Source organism: Carcharodon carcharias, chromosome 6, assembly GCF_017639515.1.
Source record: "Carcharodon carcharias isolate sCarCar2 chromosome 6, sCarCar2.pri, whole genome shotgun sequence".
Lineage (NCBI taxonomy): Eukaryota > Metazoa > Chordata > Chondrichthyes > Lamniformes > Lamnidae > Carcharodon > Carcharodon carcharias.
The window spans coordinates 184138383-184164202 of NC_054472.1; the positions used below are offsets into that span (position 1 = coordinate 184138383).

The 25820-nt window shown below is 40.1% G+C and overlaps 1 protein-coding gene across 3 annotated transcripts in view; it reads left to right on the forward strand.

Annotated features, from left to right (window-relative positions):
* The window catches only part of trappc8 (trafficking protein particle complex subunit 8), a 151347-nt gene that overhangs the window by 54494 nt on the left and 71033 nt on the right, over positions 1 to 25820 (forward strand). For all 3 annotated transcript variants that reach the window (XM_041190147.1, XM_041190148.1, XM_041190149.1), the window contains 4 exons: positions 4295 to 4548; positions 12919 to 13034; positions 13813 to 13963; positions 22757 to 22857. In XM_041190147.1, the coding sequence (XP_041046081.1) occupies positions 4295 to 4548; positions 12919 to 13034; positions 13813 to 13963; positions 22757 to 22857 (622 nt within the window). The remainder of the gene's footprint in view (positions 1 to 4294; positions 4549 to 12918; positions 13035 to 13812; positions 13964 to 22756; positions 22858 to 25820) is intronic.

A 25820-nucleotide genomic window follows, 5' to 3' on the forward strand; every position in this document is an offset into this window, starting at 1 on the left:
CGGAATGATTAGCTTGCAAACATCACTTATGTTATTTGAGTTTTTAAACTGGTGAGGCAGTAGAAAGGCCAGCGGACAACTTGCAATTAGTTGCCAGGGAGAAGCCCATAGTAATGAAAAGGCAACAAAGTGGGAAAAACTGGTGCAAGGTAAAAATGTAAATGCAGGAGGTCGGAGATGAAAAGAAAGTACTTTGCAACATGTAGGGTCTGCCAATCCAAAAAGGAAGCAAGTTTAACCCCTCGATGCAAACCCTTCCCCTAGTTAGATTGCCTACTTGCAGACAATAAACCCAAACTATTGCAGGCTGTCCCAGCAGTTGTTTGCATCTTGTTAAAGGGCTGCTGCATACTATCTCCTGTTGGTGAAACTGGTCAGACCTCTCTTAACCCCTGGGTGTGTTACTGGTGTCCACAGGTTTGTTTGGAGAAAATGTCAAGGGAATGGCATGAGTACAGGAGAAATTTATTCAGATGGTGCCAGGCTGTGACACTTCATTTATGAGGAGTGGTTGGAAAAAACTATTTGCAGTTTCTCCCATCAGACCAGAGAAAAATGAGGAAATATGATTTAAGCACATTCAAAATTATCTGGAATTTTGTTAAAGTAAATAGCGGGAGGAGGCACGTGTGCAACATAAACACTGGCATGGGCCTGTTAGACCAAATGACCATTTCTATGCTGAAAGTACTGTAACCATGTAAATAAGGAGAAACCATTTCCACTGGTCAGTGTATTGATAACGAAAGGGCTTAAATTTAAGATTGTCAAAAGATGAAGAGCATAGGATTTTATTTCATTTAGAACATAGAATATCCCTCCAAAAACATTGTGACAGCAGTATCAATAGTTAGGAAGTGGATAAGTATTGACAAAAGAAAAGTTGAGAGGGGCAGGGGAATGGCACTAAGTGAATCGGGCTTTTAATAGAGTAAGCTTCTGAGGTGGGAGTCATTTTAGGTGATGAATTAAGAGCAGTACATATCCATTAACATAATGTAAATGTAACACAAACAATGTTGATTAAGTCAAATAATAACTTTGACATAACCATGAATACTTGGTCCAGATTTGGAAAGAATCTGATTTCAGAGCTCAGCTGACAACCATAAACTGCAACACACACTGCTGTTATTTTAACCCATTGATTAGATTATGGTGTAGCTTACTGGCGACCATCCAGCATCTTATACTCCTTCGGGAAAGCCTTTTCAAAGAAAAATGCAAGAAAATAGAGGTGCAAACAAAAGGACAGTGTTAACCCAAAATATGGTTGCAGACAATTGCTTTTAAGTGGAATATCTTGGTAAATGGTGGCCAATGTCAAAGCCAGATTTAGTTTCTCAATGGCTGTAACTATGTACTACCGAAATAAAAAAAAATTAAGAGCTTATTCCCATTCTTTAGTTGAGAAATAAAATGTGTGTAGGTGTATATTATTGGCTTGTAGCTAACAGAATTTGGTAGTCTTAAACTGTTCACAATTTGGACATCAGAACCCCATCCTACCTGTTTTATAATTTAGTTGTATTAAAACATGAACCTCTTCAGTATATTTTTTGTTGCTGAATTCCCTTACAACTGCTGAATGTCCTATTTATCAAAAAGAGATTTTATAAGCAGCGTCAGTCATCGTTATCCTATCTTTTTATTATCTTATCCTGAGCTATTGTGGCTGTTTATTGAAGCAAACTACTTACAGGGCTAAAGTCTTCAAAATTATAAATCATGGGATGAATGACTTAGAGTTAGGCCTGAAGTAATTTGTGGTGGATATGTTTTTGTCACCCATGCAATAACAATGCTTTTATATGGTATCTTGGATGTAGAAAAACATCTCGAGGCACTTTCCTTCTATGATGCCTCTATAACTTGCAAAGAATCATTTAAATGTGAGCTATTGATGAATTAAACTATTAAAATTCTTTCAAGGGGTAACGGAGACTGTAGATGAGGGTAATGCAGTAAACGTAATTTATCTAGTTCCCAAAAGGCCTCATTAAGGTTCCACATAATAGAATAACGAGTGAGATCAGGATATGCGGAGGCAGGGTACAAGTAGCTGAATAGAAATTTAGCTGGCTGCAAGACAAAACAGAGTAGGGAAAAAAGGGAGGGTTCAGTTCAGGCAAAGGCAGAAAGTGGGGCTGCACAAGGATCACTCGTTCACAATTTATATTAACAATTTAAACTTCTGAATCAAACACACAATTTTTAAATTTGCAGATGACACCAAATTTGGGGGGATAGTCAATATGGAGGAGGACTGCAGTATGTCACCAGAAGCCACAAATTTTACAGAATGGGCAAACGATTGGCAAATGAATTGAAGCACAGATATGTATGAGGTAGTATATTTTGGTAAGAAAAATAAGGGGGCACAAATTACTCAAATAATCACAATGGGGTAAAGAGGCAAAGGGATTGGAGTAGAAATACACGCCACTCAAAGTAGTGACAAGTTAATAAAGCCATTACAAAAGACAACAAAGCACTAGGGTTTATTTCATGAGATAGAATTGAAGAGTCAAAGTTATCTTGAACTTGTGTTGAACTTTGTTCGGACCACATTTGGAGTATTCTGTACGGTTCTGGTTGCCATTTTACAAAAGGAGTAAAGAGGTACTGGAGAGAATGCAAAAAAAATTGATGGGGATGATACCAGAAATGTGAAATTATACCTGTCAGGACAGGATGAATGGATTGGGTCTGTTTTTCTCTTGAATAGAAAAGGCTAAAGTGTGATCTAATCAAGGTCTTCAGAATTATGAAAAGGTTTTGATAAAGTAGACGTAGAGAATATTTCACAGGTTTGGAAGAGCAAAACTAGGGACCTTCAATATATAATCGTCACCAAGAAATCAACAAGGAATTTGGAAGAAACTTCTTCACCCAGAGAATACTACCAGAGCGCACAGTTGAGGTGACTAGTACAGAGGCATTCAAGGGGAAGCTGGATAAGCATGAGGGAATAGACGATTATGTTGATAAGAGTCGGATGAGAAAGGATGGGAGGAAGCTGAAGTGGAATATTACAGCTGGAATGGATTGGTTGGGCTGAATGGCCGATGTAATTCTCTTTAGATAACCTTTTTTAATATATTCATTCCCATTTTTAATCCAAACACACAGCACACTTTCCTATAGCTTGCTTGAGATACTGCCCCTTTCCTCTACAGGGACATTAAAGTAAAAACGGAGATTGGTGAAAGTCAGTTGGCAAGAGACAGCAATGGCAGAGTTAGGAAGGGGATAATATTTCAATGGCATCTGCCGCTCCTTTAATTTATTAATTGGTATCCCTGTTGGCCTGTTGGTTGATGAATTCACTTCTATCTATTCTATATATCTCTTAATTCACTGGTGCTTGTTGTTGTTTTTATTGGGCAAAGGTGGGAGTATATGGATTTAGTTTGCAGATCAGCCATGATTTCATTGAATGGCAGAACAGGCTCGAGGGGCTAAATTGCCTGTTCTTGTTTCTATCTTTATATATCCACTCCTGTGCCCCGCTGTTCAGAGATACTAGCAGTTCAATTTATTTATCGACTGGCTGCCTCAGCCTTCATTTTTTTTGTTAGCAGTGATGTATGTAGTTTGGACTGGTTTCTGTAGATGCAGTTTTCCTGTTGATTGTCAAAAATACCAAATCATGAATACATTGACATTCTCCAGGTTATTGCATTAACTTTTAATGTCCCTGTTATATCAACAGGCCTTTTCATTCACTGTTTCAATTTGTATTGTTAGTCAAACTCCTTGAAAACATCGGGTACAACTTTTTAATACTGTATAGGCCTTGACTCTCTGACCAGCAGTTAGAGATTCATAAAATGGTTAGAGCCCAAAAAGAGACCCATTCAGCCCTTGGTGGTCTATGCTGGCTCTCAAAAAAAAGCAACTCCGGTTGCCCTTGCTCCCATAGCCCTTCAAATTTCCTCCCTCCAGGTGACTTATCCAATCTCCTTTTGAAAGCCCAATTGAACCTCCCTCCTCCACACTCTTATCCCAGATCCTAACCACTCCATGCGTTTAAGAAAAAAAATCCTCAAGTTGCCTCTGGTATGTTTGCCAAATCACCTTAAATTGGTGTTCCCTGGTTTGGTTCTCGACCTTTCTGCCAATGGGAACAGTTTCTCCCTATCTATTTTGTCCTCATGATGTTCAACACCCCCATTAAATCTCCTCTCGACCTTCTCTCGTCCAAGGAGGACAACCCCAGTTTCTCTAATCTGCCCATAATGTTTTATTGTCCATATATTATGCCTAACCATTCTCCCTTTGTTTTTAACAGATGAAATTCCAAACAACTTTAAATCCCATCCGTTTCAGGAAGATGTTCTTGTGAAGTCAGGGGCACTTGATGGACCTCACCGACCAAAGCCTGTGGAGACAATGAACAATTCAATCAAACAAAACAGCTCAAGTGCCCGTGGACTCAGTTTAACACTGACCGATCATGATCGAATTAGACAGTTCATTCAGGAGTTCACGTTTCGGGGGTTACTGCCACACATCGAAAAGACTATCCGGCAATTGAATGATCAGGTGTGGTTATTTTATTTGCATTAAAGGACATTTTGCTACCAACCATATAGATGGCCAGATACCCATACCATGAAACAATGATTAAATATTGCAACATTACAACAGTGACTACACTCCAAAAGTACTTTGTCACCTGTAAAGTACTATATGATGTCCTAAGGTCATGTAAAGCATTATACAAATGCAAGTTCATTCTTTAAAAGGAAAAATTCCAGATGCTATAATTTGGAGGTGGGGGAGAAGGATATGCACAGATCCGTCGACACCTGGGGAAAAAGAAAAGATAGGACTAATATTTCATGTGGAGATGGAGTATGCATCTTATCATAGTGGATTACAAGACCAGATATGCTGTTTGTTTCTCCCGGTTAAAAAATAATCACGATGTAACCACAATACAATAAAGATGAAACTGAATTTTAGGAATGTTTATAAATCACACTTTATTCGCTGAGTCTTGCCACTAAATGCAAGCATTGCTCTACTTTTGTGTTTACTGTAACCCATGCCACATTCTAGTTTGATCACTGAGTTTCTCCTGTTTTCAGGAACAAAGAATTCTCTTCCGGTTGAGATTATTAATTCCTCATATTAACAACCTCAAAACTTCACCCATGTACGAACATTTATTTAATATATTTGCTGCCTTTTATTCATTTAAAGATGTTTCATCTATTTAAAGAAACCACATGGATTCTATAAGGTGCATGTCTTTGCAATTTCTACATTCAGCCTGTTGATGCTGCAATTAAAATTAATTGTATTCCAAGCTCCTGCATAAGAATTGAAGGTAGTATTTCATTGAAGCCTGTTGCCTATTCAAGTTGCTTCCTTTTGGAGTGAGGTTTGATTAGAAAATCTTTTCGGCAATGGACATTCTGTTTATCACTTAAGATGCCTTTCCATTGACAGAATTTGTTTGGCTGCATCCCCACTTCTGCATTAGGGCCTTACAGTGGTCACAGCAGGCCGAAGGCAATTAAGACGCAGCCAAGTAGGCCATATTTTCCTCCTGGTGGGAGGAACTCCTGGGTAATCAGACAACTGGTGTGCCTTTTAGATGTGCTGCTATCTGTAGATGTATTGACTAGTCAGCAAGGCAGCAGCTGTGGGGGCTACAGACTAGGGGTTGGACAGTGTGTAAGAAGCTTCCACTTTAACTTGAACCTCTTTGCTGGCTCTTTCTGGAAGAGAAGACGATGGTCACTGAACTGCTTGGTCTGTTCAACCCTTGGTGTAACTTGCTTCCTTATGATTGGAGCAATACCAGCAAGCAGATACAGTTTAGTAGGTTTCAGGCAGCCAGTAATAGTTCTGCAAGCTTCTTTGAGGATGATATCCAACTTCTTCGCAAAGGGAGAGTGTTTGCAGACATATTCAGCTGATGAGTAATTGTTTTATGTTGTCGAGTCAGTTCCCCATTTAAAGTTGGCTAACTTCCTTAAGATGGTTGCCGCTTTCGCCTTTTGACATGATCTTTGAAGCTTCAGGTGTGCCCTAACATTACTCCAAGGTATACTAGCTTAAAATTTTGTGCCAGGGCTCTCCCATATCAATGTATGTTAAGTTCTCTCTATGCATCTTTCTTTCTCAGATGAAAAGAACTGATCTGTGTCATTTCAGGCCCTCGGCTGATTAATTGCATAGAGTTGGTTAGCTCAGCTGGTGCACCAGCAAGGGACTTCTCAGCCATGTCGAAGGATTGGTCCTGAGATGCTATGCATAGGTCATCAGCTATCAAATCTGTTTCCTTAAAATAATAATTTGATTGTTTTGATGCTGTGTGGGAAGAAGCCTTTCTGACACAATTTGCAATGGCATTGTTTCTGGGGCTTAGATTTTGTTATGCGCCCTCTATTTCCTGAAGGTGTTAATTCCTTGCTGAGTTGCATTTCAGCGCCTTGCTGTAGTGGTCATTCTTCACATGCTAGCTTAGACAGTGAGTATTGACAAACTGCTCATTTTGTATCAAGTCCGCAGATGCTTATCACTTACTTGTATTATTATATGATAGTTAGGAGCAAGAACCCAACTCCTTCTGCCTGGCAGTGTAACCCTGAGTCCTAGACTTGGTGAATGGCTGTGCGATTCACAAGATGCCTGAAACATAAGGCAGTTGGTTATCCCAGACAGTGACCGTTGTAAGCTACTTTTGCTCTTTGAGTTCAAAGATCTCTTCAGCTGGAGAGGAAAGCACTCATTTGTATAACACAGACATTTCTTTAATATATTTGTCTTTTATCCATTTAATCGATTATGAATCCAGGAGTTCTGAATGCTGGCAGTCTGACATCTAAACTCTAAATCTAAATTGGCATTACCACATCCCTTGACATCAAGGTTGCATTTGACCAAGCGTGGCATCAAGGAGCCCCAGCAAAACAAGTCAATGGGAATCTGGGAAAATTACTCTACTTGTTGGAGTTGTACCAGCACAAAGTAAGATAGTTGTGGTTGTTGGAGGCCAGTCATCTCAGCTCCAGGACATCACTGCAGGAGTTCCTCAGGGTAGTGTCCTCGGCCCAACCATTTTCAGCTGCTTCGGCTTGGGCTGACAATTGGCAAGTAACATTCACACCACTCGTGCCAGGTAATGACCACCTCCAATAAGAGAGAATCTAACCATCACCCCTTGATCTTCAATGGCATTACCATCACTGAATCCCCCACTATCAACATCCTTGGGGAGTGGGGGGTGGATTTTCCCATTGACCAGAAACTGAACTGGACTAGCCATATAAATACTGTGGCTACAAGAGCAGGTCAGAGGCTAGGAATCCTGTGACGAGTAACTCATCTCCTGACTCTCCAAAGCTTGTCCACCATCTACAAGGCACAAGTCAGGATTGTGATAGAATACTCCCCACTTACCTGGACGAGTGCAGCTTCCAAAACACTCAAGAAGCTTCTCACCATCCAGGACAAAACAGTCCGCTTGATTGGCACCATGCCCACAAACATTCACTCCCTCCACTGTAGCAGTGGAGTTCCACCCTGAGGAACTCCTGCAGTGATGTCCTGGAGCTGAGATGACTGGCCTCTAACAACCACAACTATCTTACTTTGTGCTGGTATAACTCCAACAAGTGGAGTAATTTTCCCGGATTCCCATTGACTCGTTTTGCTGGGGCTCCTTGATGCCACGCTTGGTCAAATGCAGCCTTGATGTCAAGGGATGTGGTAATGCCAATTTAGATTTAGAGTTTAGAGGTCAGACTGCACAGTAGCAGCAGTGTGTACCATCTACAAGATGTAATGCAGGAATTCACCAAGGCTCCTTAAATAGCACCTTCCAAACCCACGACCACTACCATCTAGAAGGACAAGGGCAGCAGATAGTTGAGAACACCACCACCTGGAAGTTCCCCTCCAAGTCACTCACCATCCTGACTTGGAAATATATCACCGTTCCTTCACTGTCGCTGGGTTGAAATCCTGGAATTCCCTTCCTAACAGCGCTGTGGGTGTACCTACACCACATGGACTGCAGCAGTTCAAGAAGGCAGCTCACCACCACCACCTTCTCAAGGGCAACTAGAGATGGGCAATAAATGCTGGCCCAGCCAGCGAAGCCCACATCCTGTGAATGAATAAAAATAATAACATATGCCTCAGACTGAGCAAGTCATGATGGGACTTCTGAATGTGGAACCGAAAGGGATGTGTACTTTCAAAGTGAGATTGGAGAGACCAGCAGCAGCTTGATTTTATCTTAATATTGACTGTCCTCAGGGCAGGTGATGCAGTGAGTTTTCAGCAGTCTTTTGTAACTTGATTTTGAATCCATTCCTCAATGCAGGAATTTTGAGATTATCATTTTTGATTCAGTGTAATGCAGAGGGAGGGGTGAAAGATAAGAATCTAGATTATGATTAATTTGAACAGGTCTGCCTTGTGGATCAAATAATTGCTTTATTAAAACTGCAGTGTTGCAAATCTTTATGCAACAGGAACTATCCACTTAACAGGATTGACTATTTCTTTCCGCTTCATTTACACAGTTATCTGCGCCAATTTAATACTTTTAATGCCAGAGAAATCCTCTATTTAAGGTCTTGCAGTAATAATTTCTTGTCACTGGGTGGTGCCAAACACCCTGTGCTCTTCAGGATGTTATATCCCCTCTGTGTTTGACCACTTCATGATGCTCGGAGTCCAATGGCTAAGCTGGAAACAATTACAAGATACCACATTCAAGCAATAGGTTTGCTGAAGACAACATGGTGATTAGTTGTTGTCCCCTAGGGATCTTGCGCATCTCTGTCCATTACAGAGGATGAGACAATTGGTTATATTGCTTGAGGGGCACTACTCCACATCAGGCAAGTTGAGGAGGTGAGCCTCCATGAACTGCTGAAAATTAAACCGAGAGCCCTTACTTGTTAACAGGAACAAACCTGGAACACAGGCTATTCAACCCCTTGAGTCTGTTCCACATTCAATTCAGTCAGGGCTGATCTGTTTCTTAACTCTGTCTACACATCCCTGACCACTCCAACCATATTTGTATTTATTCTTCCATGGGATGTGGGTGTTGCTGGCAAGGCCAGCGTTTGTTGCCCATCCTTAACTGCCCTTGAACTGAATGGCTTGCTGGACCATTTCGGAGTCAGCCACATCGCTGTGGGTCTGGAGTCGCATGTAGGCCAGACCAGGTAAGGATGGGCAGATTTCCTTCCGTAAAGGACATTAGTGAACCAGATGGGTTTTGACGACAATCAGTGATAATTTCATATGCACCATTACTGAGACTAGTTTTCAGTTGCCGATTTTATTAATTGAATTTAAATTCCATCAGCTGCTGTGTTGGGATTTGAACCTCTGTCCCCAGAGAATTAGCCTGGGCCTCTGGATTACTAGTCTGGTGACATTGCCACTATCTCCTCCTGAATTTACCTGCATCAGTTTTGTGTTATGAAAAGATGCTTCTAACCTCCGATTTAAATGTCAGATTATATTGTAGCGATAAAATCTCGTCTAGCAGTTCAGTACCAGTGTGGGGATGCGAGGCTGTAACGATTCAGTTTCAATTTGCATGTGTGTGATGGAGCGTTTGTAAGCTTCTATTTTTACGTTCCCCGTTTGTCCCATTAAATGTTACATTACTGGTCTTTTGAAAAAGAGCTGCTGCTCCAATAGTGCAAAGCATTAAATCCACCCATGATGACTTGGCCTTCTCCTAAACTGCTAGGCTGGTGAAATTGAAACAGTTCAGACTATTGGCATGAGAAATGTGTGCATCTCTAAGACATCATCACAGTTATGTGGGTGGGATCACCAGCGCTGGCAGCTGAATCTGGCCTCGAGGGCATAATTTGTGCATCTTGAGCATAGTGAACTCCAAGTACACCATCCTCCCTTTTGGACCAGTATAAAGGTGCTGCAACTGATGGGTCCAATGCTTGGTTAGATGTTTTTGTCCACTGGTTCTTCTTTCTGCTCCAGTACAAATGGTTACTTCTTGGCAAATTATTCACAATTCCAGTATTGCTGAAATAAGCGACATGGTGTCAAAGCTTTTCATCTTGCACTCATCAGGACAGCTGCAAGATTGCCAAATTTTAAAGGCAGCAACAGTTTATACTGCATGAGAAAAGGGTGCTGATTGGTTGGCAAGTCAGCTTTGGTTGAGGCGTTGCATTGGAGAGTGCACCAGGGAACTGTTATCCCTTACAATTTACAATTCTTTCTCTGCAATTTAACCCACTGCTAAATTAGCCTGGAGTTTTTCTTGTCTGTCCCAACTGGGCTACTGGAAAGTGAGATTAGGTTGGATAACTATTTCGGCTCGTACAGACCCGATGAGCTGAATGACTTCCTTTTGATGTTTCATTGTTACATGGCTATTGTTGAGTGGGGACATGGGGGAAAGTTGCTCTCTGATGAATTGGGACAGATTCTTTTCCCGTTTGTAATTGTTGGTTTTGTCCAGAATGCAAGTGTACCCATTACTTATATGAACACATCAGGTGTCAAATAATTGTGTGCTGTTCCTGTGTCTTTATCCACTCTGTTTTGGATGAAAGTGTAGTTTACTGTGATCTACCTGTCAGATTTATGTGCTGCTACTGTCTTGTGACCATTCACCTTAAATTGTAGAAGTGAATTTGTGAGAGTTTTCAGTTTGACTCTGTTGGAAAGTGGTTGGTTCAAGTCCTTTTGCAGAGACTTGAGTGCATAGTCAAGGCTGTTACTCACTGCTGCACTGAAGGAGTGCTGCACAGTCAGAGATGCTGTCTGTCAGATAAAACGTTAAACCAAGGCCCTGTCTGCCTTTTCAAATAAATGTAAAAGATCCTAAAACACACTCATAAAGAGCAGAGGAGTTCTCCCCCGTTGTCCTGGTTAGTATTTATCCTTCAGCAAACAACAAGAAACCACCTGATCATCATTTCTTTATGGTTTGTGGGAGCTTGCTGTGCTCAAGTTGGCTGCCTTACTCCCTACATAACAGTGGTAACTAGACTCAAAAACACTTATTTGGCCATAAAGCATTTTGGGATTCCCTCACATTGAAATGTACTACATAAAATATGGATCTTGTTAGTCTCGTCCCAAATCCCATGCCATGGAAAAGGAACAAAATTAATAAATGGGCTGAAATGGATATTCCTCCCTTTGCATCCTGGAGTTTTTAACCATGTCATTCCATTAAGGCTTCCTCATGGAGAGCTGGAGATGATACAGTCAGGCTTGGGAGAAGGTTATTTGTTGAGTTGATGCTAGCAATGGAAGACTTGGAAGTGAGGTGTTGACCATTTGGAAATCTCTTGAGTTAGCTGTGTTTGAAACTCGGCATGCTGAATTGCTGCATAAATCTGTCATATTTGATGCCATATTATAACATACCAATGTGATGTATTACCATAATAAACAACAGGTGACTGCTGCATGTTAAATTTTCTAAAAGTAAAAAATCTTGTTAAGTTGATTGCATTTTTCTAGTTACGTTTGTTGGCTTTTTCATTTTTTTATGGGCAGTTGAATTAAAGCACTGCAATTATTTGTTTTAAATCTCCATTTTTGAGAAGGAAAAGTTAGATGTGGAGGGAAGAGGCTGTATAATATGTAGAACGAGTATCAATTTTTTTTTTGTCATTTGATCGTTTTGAAAGGAGGCCTAAAAATACAATGTTCCTATGCCTTTAAACCAGCCCTCTGCATTCTGTGATAAAGGCAAAATACTGCGGATGCTGGAAATCTGAAACGAAATCAAAGAATGCTGGAAAAACTCAGCAGGTCTGACAGCAACTGTGGAGGGACAGAGATGACGTTTAGAGTCTGTGTGGCTCTTGTACAGATCTTCTACAATATCCTCATGATTGCACAGCCACTTGTGCACACAAGTTTAGAGGATTCATCACTTCAAGGGGATACTTATGTATTTACTTTTGCATCATCTTGCAATGAGTTTGTGTATAAAAAATTTTTGCCTTTTTGAATGGTGCTGTGGAGGTCTAAACTGATGCGTTATTCATGTTGTAGATTTTATTTAACCTCTGATCTCTAGACGAGTCATATGGACTCAACATTATCTGTGTGTGTCTCTCTCTCTCGCTTGCTCGCTTTCACGTTCGCTCGCTCTCTCGCGCGCTCTTGCTCGCTCGCTCTCCCTCCACAGATGCTGTCAGACCTGCTGAGTTTTTCCAGCATTCTTTGTTTTTGTTCCTGTGTATTGAGATTTGGTCTTCATACATATATTTCTGTAATTAATTGTGGCATATGTTCTGTTTGTGGAACTACAGTTATCCAGTAATAGAAGTGGAAAAGGGCAAGATGGGATTCATTTCTTTGAAAGAACAAGGCTTCAGCCTCCTCTTCCCAGTGGGCCATTCAATTCATTGATTTTAAAGTTGCTTTTAGTTTATTTGATAATATTTAACATTGGTATATTGTCCATCACATTGCTTGAAATGTGCTGCATTTGTTAAACATTCCGGGAGAGCCCGAAATCTGTGAAAGGTTCCTGCTTGAAACAAATATGCAAATGGCTGCCAGCAGCAGTCACAATTGTTGAAAGTACTTGGGTTGTAACAAACGTTCAAGACAATGATCCCTCCAAATCTTCTTGTACAGAACCCATTTATTTCAACATGTGGTACCTTTTTAAGTTTTTTTGTCACTGCACGCACACAGTCTACTAAAGGATAGTTGATAAATGTTCTGCGCTATACTTTCATGTGTACAGCCACATGTGCCTACAGTTTAGAGGATTCATCAGTTCAAGGGGATACTTGTGTATTTACTTTTGCATCATCTTGCAATGAGTTTGTGTATAAAAATTTTTTTGCCTTTTGAATGGTGCTGTGGAGGCATTATTCATGTTGTAGATTTTAGTTAACTTCTGATATACCACTTTTGTTTCTGCAGCTGGTGTCTAGAAAAGGTCTAAGTCGTTCTTTATTCACGGCTACTAAAAAATGGTTCAGTGGGAGTAAAGTGCCGGAGAAAACCATAAATGAACTTAAAAATGCCAGCAGCTTATTGTAAGTATTTGCGGCAAAACGCTGTTGGTTCAGATTGATTCAAAAAGACTGAATTAATTAATTACAAATGTTTAAATTCAAAGCTCCATAGTGAAAGGACGAATTTACTGTTGGCTGTGTATGACTTTGTTTTGGGGACTACTCTGGAGAAATTATGACAAACACTGAAATATTGAAAGATGAGGGAAATCAGATAGACGAGCTGTGGAACAATTCCACCATGAAGAATCAAACATTAGTGGAAGAAATTCAAGGGCCATAACCTTGAATGTTGGGGGGAGGGTGTTGTGGAAGTAATAAAGGTGGAAAGGTTAGAAAGACTTTTTATATATTTGAAAATAAATGAAGTACCAAGCCAGGTTTACTCAGGTTGCGTTAACTTCTGGGTGGAAGGTTTTCATAGTCCTGTTCAAAAACCAAATATTTATTGTAGGGCAGGAAGATAAATAGGAACAATTTTTATAGGCTTGAATTCATTGCATTTGAAAAGGAGAATAATATTCAGAGCCAACCATGTAATATCCCTTTTGGATATGTTTTTGAGTGTGCAGCGATAGGTTCTGAATTGCAAAACTTTGACACTTTCCTGAAAGATGAGGTGGCTCTGTATTGTAAGAGAGAACAAGAAATGCTTTAGATGTGTATGCCTGTGGGTCAATATAAATTGGCATGGCCGAGTCTGGGACTTCTAACAATCTGGGGGGAATGGGTTTTCACCATTGACTTTACATACTGCATTGGTCTGATTGCATTTATTTCGCTGCTTCATTTTAATCAGGTATCCACCGGAAGCTCCAGAGTTGCAGATAAGAAAAATGGCCGATCTGTGTTTCTTAGTTCAACATTATGACCTGGCTTACAACTGCTACCATACGGCAAAGAAAGATTTCCTCAATGATCAAGCAATGCTATATGCAGCAGGGGCTTTGGTTAGTGCTTAACTACCCAAATTATTAAACTGATAAATTGGGAGAGGACATCAAAAAGCCTGGGTGTTATGGATGTGTACAATATTTTGAAAATTATGTATTGATTTATCTCCACACTGAGATTCATATTGATTTTAAGGAGCAGTGCATGATACGTTCAAGGTGTGTGTCTGTGCCTTGCTTGTTTCCCCAGCTTCTCTCAGTCCCAGCCCTGCCCCCACCATGGGAAAAGAAATGACTGTGGTGGCAAATGTGCTCCCGTGTGCCTCATAAAATAGTGTTGCCAAACTCAGTGAAATTCCTCTCTTTTAACAAAGTCACTTTTAACAAAAAAGGTCACTGCTAAAGTTGCTCAGTGATTGGAGTTAAACCATAGCGCAATGTTAGTCATTGGCACAACTCTCATTCATCTCAGTGGCATTGAGCATATAATTGAATGTTTACAACTTTAATTGCCTTCCTCAGCTTGAAGCCATGAACAAACAATGATCCAATGAGTGAATATGCCAAAACAAGGTCAAAGCCATGGCTACGAATGTGTCTTGATGCATGTAACTTGCCCCCTTAAATATTTAAGTGTATATAAGTAATTTGCCAACTTAGTTGATGGCACTTTGAAAGTACTTCATTGTAACATACATAGAATCTTGGAATAGTACTGCACAGCCAAGGTCAGTTGACATATTCAGTCTGTGCCAGCTCTTTCAAAGTCTCTACAATCCTTTCAAATATTTTTCCAATTTCCTTTTGAAAACTACTATTGAAACAGTTTCTACATATGGGAAAGTACATCCAAGTTGTAACATCTGGGACAAAAGATTATTGTTCTAGCTTTTGCTTCCAAACCTTTTGTGGGTTGTTTAATGGGAATTTAGAAGTAGCAAGAAATCATCCAGTCCTTTTTTTTAAAAAAAATGTATAAACCTGCCCTGGATGAACAGTTTGTCCATTTCACAATCATCTTACCCTCTTTAAAACATTCTGCTATTCTTTTGACACCTTTAATTCTAACCTCTGAAGCTTGTTCTGGAATATTGTGTTCAGAAGTGTTTCTTGGATCAGAATTTTCTGTTCCTGTTGAACTTATTATCTCTTATCCGTTCAGCTTGATTATCTTCCTGCTCTCCTGAGAATCAAAAACCCCTAACTGATCTTTTTTGTTCAGAAATTAGCCTCTGATCTCTTAGTAATCCTATGTTATTTATAGTGTGGGAACTAAAGTAGAGGTAACATTTCAAATGTGGCTTCACTTACCCGAGTTAGCAGGAAATCACCGTTTTGATTTATGTTAAGGCTATAGCTATAGATCCTCAATTTTATTTGCTACAAATGGTGAACCAAAGTTTCAACAAAACCTTCAGTCTTCTTGTTGCCTCAAGCATGTTAGCATTCACTGTATAAACCACAATGTTCTTTCTCCCTATTCTCTATTTTTCATTTTAGTGTTTAGTCTCACCTGCTACCTCTTCATTGACCTAGCCTACTGACGATTATTTAGCATTATTGACCAAGTTTCCAATTTGACTTGAATTGCTTTGGTATGTTGTTTTTTGGCTTATTTCTGTTAATCCACTCTGCTCCCCCATCACCATCTTTCGAGGAGGGAGGGGGGAAAAAAACACCCAACTCATCTGACATCACTCACCACTGTCCCATCTTCAAACTCTCTTTCAGTCTTGGGTGCAGTGATCACATTACGATGAGGTTTGACAGCCCTTTAGAAAGTGGAAAAAGGTCAGTACAAAAACTAAAATGCCAGATTGGATTAGGGCGTGTTTTAGTGAAACCAGGAGCCAGTCTGTGAATTAGGTGAAAGGAGTAGTTGGCACACAGGACTGAAGATTGACACTGAGATTGCAAGGGGACACATGGGTTTCAGACTAATTTTAGGATGCCATAGATAAGCTGAGGTTAGAAACCAACTAAAATTGAAGACGAGGACTAACAGAATAATGAAAGAAACCTAAATGATTAAAGAAAGAAGTGGAGAAACCTTAAAAGGAACTATGAGGGGGGGAAACAAAATCAAAACACATCAAAAGGAACAGTAAGTATTCTGCAGATACTTCAGTAAAAACAGAATTGTTAAAGATTGTAAAATAATCAGAAAATAACAAGGCATTAAAAAAGGATTCCATTGACCTTTGCTCCAGAGAAGAATGTTGGGCAGGTGCTGAATCCATAAATAGTTGAGAATGGCATGAATGACCAGAGTGATCGATTTGAAAGTTTAGGCAAATTAACTAGGCTAAGGGGGAAAACAAAATGCCAGGACCTAATGGGGATACATCCTGGGACCATGAAGCAGTTGAAGGAGGTAACTCCAATAGGCCTCAACAAAATTTCTTTGCTTTACTGAATATGGATGTGTGCTGACGAACTGGAGTGTGGCCAATGCAATGCCCATTTTTAAAAAGGGAGACTGTGCTAATTACCAGTCAGTAAACTTGAAGACTGTTTAGAATCTTCAATTGAGGTTGCAATTGCTGTGAAGAAATAATGAATTAGAACTAACTGACATGGAATTTGAAAGGGGCAGTCATGTTTGCCAAACTTCGTGGAATTCTTTGAGGAGGTAACTAACGTTTTAGATGGCAGGAGGTAGGGGGGAACACGACAGGAGCTCTTGTGGTAAATGAATTTCAGGAAATAGTTGACAGTGTGCCACACGAGCTTACACAAGCAGGTTGATAGGTATGGAACTAATGAGGAAGAAATCAAATTGGATTTGAAGTTGATTAGAAGAGAAAACAATAGGAGTTAACACAAGTTTTTCCAGGGTAGTTGGAAGAGTATTGTGGTGTCCCCCAGGGTCCAGTTTTGGGTCACCCCTGAAACAGTGTGTCAACGATTTAGGTACAGGCCCAGAGAGAGCGCTGTTGAAATTTGCAGATGATGCTGAAATAGGAGAGATGATTAATTCTGTAGAAGGCCAAAGGAAACTAAAAAAGTGGCAGATAGATAGAATTGTGTGTGTAAGTTTCATTTTTATTTTAAAAAAAATAATGGAACGGAAGTGAGCTTGAAACTGTGGAGCAGCAGAGGCACTTGGAGTTAAAAGTTCAAAGAATATTAAAGGCAGCAGCTTGGGTTGATAAAGCTGAATAATTAAAAAGTTAATGGAATTCTAGGTTTTACCTCAAGCATTGTAAAATACGAAGCATAGGGGGGTGATGAGCTGAGTTAAAAAAAACATCTTTAAGACCTCCTGTTGGAGCATTGTATATAGTATTGGACTGGACTAAAGGAAGAACATTGAGGTTTCAAATATGTCACGGCAAATTTCAGTAGGATGCTACCTGTTATGAGGACTTGAAAGACTTGTAAAATTATTTTTTTTCATTTAAGAGCACAGCAGCTTATAGAAAGATATAATGGAAGTGTTTAAAGTTATGAAAGAATGGAACAGGATTGCTAGGAGCAGGCTGTCTCCACTAGTTAGAGTCAAGTGTGAGGGCCCATAGATACAAGATGAAGTGTAAGAGGTTTAGAACAGAGGACAGGTGAGAAGTTGAGGTTGAAACTATCACCATTAAATGTTAGTTTGGATAGGTAGTTGAAGGGATGTAGGAACAGGTTGCTGAAATGTGGTTAAAACTGTTTGCATCGGCTAACTTGGTACAATCTGACCCTGTTTCCATACTGTAATTTCTGCATATTTCATCATTAGGGTCCTTTGATGTCCTGTCTCCTGTGCCCACCCTGCCCTTCAATCAGAAATCCTTTCCTACCATAGCACTGAAGTAACCCGAATCAAAATTATGAACGACATTCTCACCACAGTGCATTAGTCCTGTTTGACTATTCTGCATTCGACCACTCCATCCTCTCCATGTCGCCACCTCTTTTCCAGCTCTGTGTTGCTGCTTGCTTGCTGCTGCTTTTGCATGTCCAAACTTCTCATGGGTAATTAGGGACGGGTAACAAATGCTGGCCTTGCCAGTGACACTCTCATCCCATGAAAGAATTAAAAAAGCAAATTGTCTCCAGCAGTGGATTTTCATCCCAGGCCAACAATGTCGCTTTGGCAGTCCCTGAGGGTGGGGTGTAATTGTACATGTACGCTGATGTCCCTTCTACCTCTCCAGCATTTTTCTTGACTCCACCACTGCTTCTTTGTTAACCTGACATTCGTGCTGAGGCATTAGCAATGGGGAACTGATGCTTAACGGTAACTGTAGACATGGGAAGAAATGTCCAAGGATTGAAAAATTAAATAATTATTAGTTTAAACATCCATAAAGTACGAGTGACCAGAGGTAGAAAACAGAACCAGAAAGACTAGAAGAAAGACAAACCTCTTTATTTAAAAAAAACTTCCAAAAATGAACATAAATTAAAATAAACATAATCTCAATTTAACTTAGCTCATGGGATTCTGGACTGGGCAAATCTGTTCTATAAATGTTGATTGATTTTTTTTTTTAACTGTGTACAGCTACACTCTGTACATGTGTAATAATCAAATGAGAATGCTTTTCAACCACACTCTTGTAGAAAACATAATAGGTGTGTCAGTAGGCGAGGGTTGCCTGCAAGATTAATGACCCTAATCCAAATCAGCCTATTGCGTGTTATTCTGGTGTGTCATGTATGTAGCCGTCTTCCATATCTTTCAGATCCAAAATTTTTTTTGCACTTTTTTGCCAGATTCCTTTTCTCCCTGCCTTTCTTGGCATGAATTCCTTGAAGTATGAACAGAGGTGCTGGTGTCCCTCTGGTGATTTGCTTAGATGGCTATTATTTGTCAATATTGATGACATCCATAAGCTGTTTGATCATGGGAGGCATCATACGAACATACGAAATAGGATTAGAAGTAGGCCCTTCAGCCCTTCGAGCCTGCTCCACCATTCAATAAGATTATAGCTAATCGAATTCCAAATTCCCATCTACCTTGAATAGCCTTAGATTCTCATTAGACAAGGGATTCAATCCAACTCCGTCTTTAAAAATATTTGATGACCCCACCTCCACTGCCTTCTCAGACGGAGTTTGAGGCAGTGTTCCAAAGTTGCACAACCCTCGGAGAAAAAAATCCTCCCTATATCTGTCCTAAAAGAGCAACCTCTAACTTTAAAACAGTGACCCCCTAATTCTGGACTCACCCACAAGATGAAATATCATTTCCACAACCACCTTGTCAATACTGTTCAGGATCTTATATACTTAAATCAAATCTCTTCTACACTTCAATGGAAATGAGCCCAGTCTCTCTAACTTTTCCTCATAAGACAAACTGCTCATTCCAGGTATCAATCTAATAAACGTCCTCTGAACTGCCTCCAAAGCATTTACATTTTTCCTTAAATAAGGAGACCAAAACTGCTCACACTATTTGAGATGTGGTCTCACCAATGCCCTGAATAACTGAAGTATAACACCCTTACTTTTATGTTCAATCCCTCTTGTAATAAAGGATAGCATTCCATTAGCCTTATTAATTACTTGCTGCACCTGCATACTAACTTTTTTTTGCCTCATGCACTAGAACACCTAGATCCCTCTGCACCTCAGAATTCTGCAACCGCCCTCTGTTTAAGTAATACTCTGCTTTTTTATTCCTACTGCCAGAGCGAATAACTTCACATTTTCTCACATTATATCTGCCTGATTTTTGCCCACTCAACCTATCTATATCCATCTGCAATCTCCTTATGTCCTCTTCACAACATATGTTCCTGCCTATCTTTGTCATCTGCAAATTTAGCTACCATTCCTTCACTCCCCTCATTTATGTCATTGATGTAAATTGTAAGAACTTGAGGCCCCAGCACAACCTCCCTGCAGGACTCCACTCTTCACATCCTGCCAATCAGAAAAAGACCCATTTATGCATACTCTGTTTTCTGCCAGCCAACCAATCTTCTATCTATGCTATTATGTTACCCCCTAATGCCTTTGGGAAGTACAAGTCACGTCTACAGGCTCCCCTTTATCTATGGCGCATGTTACTCCTTCAAAGAACTCCAATAAATTGGTTAAACATGATTTCCCTTTCATAAAACCATGCTGACTCTTCCCAATTACCTTGAGCCTTTCTAAGTGCCCAGCTATAACATCCTTAATGATCGATTCTAACCCCTTCTCCACGGCAGACGTCAAGCTAACTGCCTCCCTCCCTTCTTGAACAGCGGGGTTATATTTGCTACTTTCTAGTCTGATGGAACCTTTCCAGAATCTAGTTAATTCTGTAAAATTAACACCAACCCATCAACTACCTCAACCACCTTTTTAAGACTTGAAGTCCACTAGGACCCAGACTTGTCAGTCCACAGCTCCACCAGTTTGCTCAGTACCCCGCTTCCCTAGTGATTGTAATTTCACCAAGTTCTCCTCCCTTTCACCTCCTGATTTACAGCAATTACTGGAATTTTTTTTTGTTTCCTCTAGTGAAGGCAGAAGCAAAATATTTGTTCATTTTATCCGCCATTTCCTTATTACCTACTATTAGCTCCCATTGTCGATCTGTAGATGACCAACACTCACTTTACTTTTTTCCTTTTTAAGTACCTGTAAAAATTCTTGCTTTCCATTTTTACACTTCTAGCTAGCTTCCTCTCATACTCTAATTTTTTTTCTCCTAATTAAGCTTTTAGTCATTCCCTGCTGATCTTTATATTCTGACCGCTCATCTTTGCGCAGTTTATATACTTTTTCCTTAAGTCTGATGCTTTCTTTAACTCCTTTAGTTAACCACGGGCAGCGAGTCCTCCCTTTAGAATTTTTCTTTTTAGTAGGGATATACTTATTCTGAATATTCTGAAATATCCCCTCAAATGTTTGCCACTGCTTCTCTATTGATAAAAACAAAAAAACTGCGGATGCTGGAAATTCAAAACAAAAACAGAATTACCTGGAAAAACTCAGCAGGTCTGGCAGCATCGATGCTGCCAGACCTGCTGAGTTTTTCCAGGTAATTCTGCTTCTCTATTGATCTTTCCCTCTTGTATCCCAGTTCACTTCAGCCAGCTCAGCTTTCATGCCCATTCAGCTGCCCTTATTTAAATTTAAAATGCTAGTCCTAAGCCCGCTCTTCTCCATTTCAAACTGGAGGTAAAATTCAGTCACAGTTGAGCCAATCTGTGCAATTTCAGCAGGGGTTACTGGTTAAGGACGAAGGAAGGGAGCCTGGTTTCATTATTTTTTGCTTTCCCTACCCCACACAACCTTTACCTCTGGCCTAGGCTGTAATCAAAATCAGATTTCAGAGCTTCCTGGCCTGTGAGATTCATTATTTAATCTTTTCCATCTTTGGAGGCGAGTATGGCCATTTTTGTCACCTAGGGTGTTTGGTAGGGTTCTGGTGGGTACGTAGCCGACTGCTAAGGCCGAACTGCATCTGGAAGGTTCTGCTGAAGATAGGACAGGATACTACAGACAGTTGAATTTTGGCCAAGTTGCTTTCTGGTGTTTTCCTCTGCTTGTGTGTTTTCTCTGCCTCTCATATGTGCTTTCAAGGGAGTCTGCACCTTTTTATTTGGTTGAACCAGGTACAATGATTCTGGGTGTGCTTCTCCCAGTGTAAATGGATACCAAAACTCCTAAGTGAAGCCTCCAGAGTATCCTTGTAGCAACATGACGGCACATCCTAGACTCAAACTCTCCATAGAAGATTTGCTTTGGTAAAAAAACGTTCTGTCTCTATGACCAGTCCAACTCAGTTGTGATTGTCTCAATACGATGTGGATGCTTGGCATGCCAGCTCAGGTGAGCACCTCCGTGCCTGGTATTTTGTCCTGCCATCTTTCGCATGCTAAGATAGTCGAATCCCTAAGTCGCTGAGGGTAGGAGACCTGATGGCTACCCTCCCTGGTTTGACCCACCTGTTGAAACCAGGTGTCACATGCTAAAAGCTACTTGGAGCCACAGGTGAAGACCAATACAGGATGGGCCACTCCTGTATGTGTGAGATGAACCTGCTTCTGAGAGGTGCTACCCTTCCCTTACACCCTGCTGTTTAATATATTATTTACTAAGCCATTTTTTGTAGATTCTCTTTCTAAGATGTTGAACAACTAAACCATTGGCATTAAAATTCACTGCAGATTTAAGATAATTGCCAAGAGAACCAGAGACTATAGGAGGAAATATTTTAAATAGCAAGTTATTACCTGGAATGCGCAGTTTGTAAGTCTTGTGGAAGCAGATTCAATGGTAACTTTCAAAGAGAAATTGAATAAATATTTGACCTGAGAGAATTTGTTGGGCGATGGAGAAAGAGCTGTGGGTGTGGAACTCATTGAATAGCTCTTTCAAAGAGCTGGCACAGACACAACGGGCCAAATGGCCGCCTCCTTTGCTGCATTGTTCTATGAGGAAGTTGGCACTTGCTTATGTGGACCAGGATGGCATTGAACCTGTTGTGCCTTGCATGGGATACCTTTACAATATCCACTTTAATCTTGTACCTTGCTAAATCTACTTTTTCTCAGACTGGTATCCAGTCATTAATTTCACTTTGCCTTTCATTTGAGGAAGAGTTGAATAGAGTGGATATCTTGAGTAATGTTGAGAGATTTAAATACTGCATGGAGGTGCAATTGAACATAACTTTCACCCTTGATTTCCTAATCCGCTGGACCTGACTGTTAACTGTTATTGATGCATGTGATATTCAGCTTTTTTATTAAGGTTTTTACTCTTGATCCGTTTAATAATGTTGCATATCAGACACCTTTTTAAAAACTAACTCTTAAGAAAAATATATTGTAAAGTTACGTTGTAGAAATGTTGGATATTAACACTTGAGAGTAATGCTTCCTTTTTTAAAAAAATTTTAACATATCGAAGGAAATGGCAGCAGCGTCAGTTTTTCTTCAGCCTGGAGCACAGAGACAATATCCCACCCATTACATGGAGACAGCTATTCAGACATACAAGGACCTCTGCAAGTATGTGACATCTTGGTCAAGACACTTGGGAATTAACAGTCAGTGGGGAGGTGGAAAAGCTAACTCTGTGCTGGCTTGAAGCTCTTTTCAGGTTAGGAACCAGCTTTGAGTTTACTGTGATGGCCTTGCATCAGGAGAGTAAAAGCAGGAGTTGGTAACTTAATCGAGCAAAGGTTAAAGAGGATTGACCGTGTAGAAAAGAAATGAAATTCATAGCAACGGAGTACTTGTTGAGCCACATGTAAAGGGACAAATGAAGGTGATTTTTAATTTAGGATTCCCTTTGAGGTTTGTGACGTATTTTACACACTGAAAAATGATATAATTGTGGGGGACTTTGTTCAAGTGCATGAAAGATTGAAAAGTTAGTAAAGGGGGTGTGGATTTTGCAGGTAGTGATGAATTGCTGCTGATAGTATCTATATAACCTCGGATTCTAATGCAGAAAAGATAATGATGAGCCTATGTAGACAAGATTTCAGAGCATCCATGTAGGATTAGTGTCATCTGAAGGATATTGAAGTTTGAAGCATGTAGAAACAGGAAAGCCAGCTTCCTCCTTTATGTAGAGAAACATAAAAAATAATCATCACGAGCTTGCACTTTTTTTGATGCATCTTATCCTGAATCAACGATATTTCTCCTCGGGCTTTATTTGTCCACAGCCCATTGTGGAACTGAGAGGCTGAGATCAGAAGGAGCCCAAGTTTAATTGATAATCTTTGGTTGAGTTCGCCACTCAGAGCTAGATTAATAGAAGGATGTTGCAGTGACTTCTGTGCTCCTGAGCTAATAAGAGAAGGTCAGCTGGGGTTCCCACTCGATAACTCTCCATTTGACCCTCACTGAAAAATTTAAGTGTGTACATGTTAGATTAATATGGGCTTGGCTGACATCCCTATGTCCCCCCCACCCCCTCCTCCCCGGAGAGTTAACATTTCGAGTCTGTATGACTCTTCGAAGCTGAGTGGTCCACAGAGGCTTGTGTAGGGAATGGTTGATTGTATTGAAGTACTGGGGAAAAGAATGGCTTGGGGTGATTTGAGTTGTACCCTAGCATCAGTCAGTGGAGTGAAGAGAGAAACTTTGGGTGCATTTCTTTAAGAAAAAACCCTGTTTGTTGTTTGGAGGAGTACTTCTTAAATTTATGTCTAAATTTTTGAGAGAGAGAAATCGTAAAAGTTACAGTATCATTTGTTCATGTGAACCCAAAATGGAATAATTTGTTTATTTGCTTACATCAATGCAAGGAATATGTCTGTGTTATCAATAGATTGAATAACCCTTACATTTAAATTTGCATGAAAACCAAAGACGAATACTCAGGCATTACAAGGTTAATAAGGTTTTGGATGGAGTGCGAATGCAGAGTTTTATCTGTTTGATTGCATAAAATTTTATTGAGTCTGCAGCATGGAAATGGGCTATTTAACTGAACCGGTCTGTGGTACGGTTTATATTCTGAGTTTCCACCCACTTTAAACACATGCCCCCAGACACTCCTACCTCTTGCATATTCCAAGCCCCCTGTTAAAGGTATGGTTGCTCTCTATTTCAACTATTTCATGTGTCAGCGAGTCCCACTGAATCACCACTTGTATTTAAAAAAAAATTGTTCTGCTGGTGGCTATCTCTCCCATTTATGCCCCTTCTTCTGGACTTAGCTGCAAGTGGGAGCTGTTTCTCCACATCAATCCTGTTTAACCCCTCCCACAATTTTAAAATCCTCTTTTGCGTCTCTTCTTAGTCATTGTCCCCTCCCCTGAGTAATGAACCTCATCCTGTTCAATCTTTCTTGATTCTTACATCCTCGCAATTCCAGTCATGTCCTTTTAGATATTTTCTACACTTTTCCCAGTGCTTCAGCATCCTTTCTGTAGTATAGAGACCAGAACTATGTTGTATGGCAAGTCTAATCTACCAAGTTTCTATTCCATTTTAACATTGCCTGCTTTTGTATTCTGCCCCTCTAGAAATGAGCCCCAGTAACTTTGTTTGCATTCATATCAACTTATGTTGCTACTTTTAATAATTTATAGATCTGTTTTCAGATTGTTTGCTCTTCTACTTCATTTCATTCCATACCTTCCAAGGTGTAAGTAACCTCTGTTCCTCCTACCAGAATGAGCCACCTCACTTCACTCACTTAGTTTCATTTGCCTGCCTGCTTTGCAAGCCTGTTTGTCTTCGTGTATTTTGATATTGTCTTTAGATTATTAGCTGTACCTCCCCCTCCCCCAACCAATTTGGTATCATCTGCAAATTTCAATGCTTCATCCAAGTGCTGAGTTCAAATCATTAACGTAATGGTAAACCACAGTGTTTCCATTACAGATCCCTGCAGCATACCACTTCCCACTTTCTACCAGTCTGCAATCACCCTTAATTCCTACCCCTCATTTTTCTGTTTTGTAATCATCTTTCAATTCACTTTGCTACCTTCCTTCTGACTCCACATGCCTTGACCTTTGTCTTGAGTTCCTGTGAAATACTTGAAGGAAATTAATGTGAGCGGGCCTCATCTAAGCAAGTCTCACATTGAGATGTATTGGAAGGAGTCATTTAAATAAAGTCTAAGCAAGATTTGTAGCTCTAACTGATAAACCCACTGTATCCCATCTTGCCTTTGTCCAAATGTTCTCTGAAGGCTTTTGCTGAGGCAAAGAGGGTGCAGAGAAGATTCTTGGAATCATTTACCATGAGGGTAGACTTCAGCTCTTCACTATGAAGGTTCGAGAGAGTTTGAGATGTGATTTCATGTCCTTTAAGTTAGTGTTTATATGGAAGCCATTATGTTTGATTTTAATGCTGGAAGAAGAGTGCAAGTTGTATACCGTTTTAAACCTAATAAAATTGGAGCTGAATTGGAACACAATGGTACATTTTGTCTGTAAAGATTGCTTTTTCAATGCAAGTAAATGCTAGTCTCGCACTTAGTGTAGCCTAGTTGGATGCACTTATGG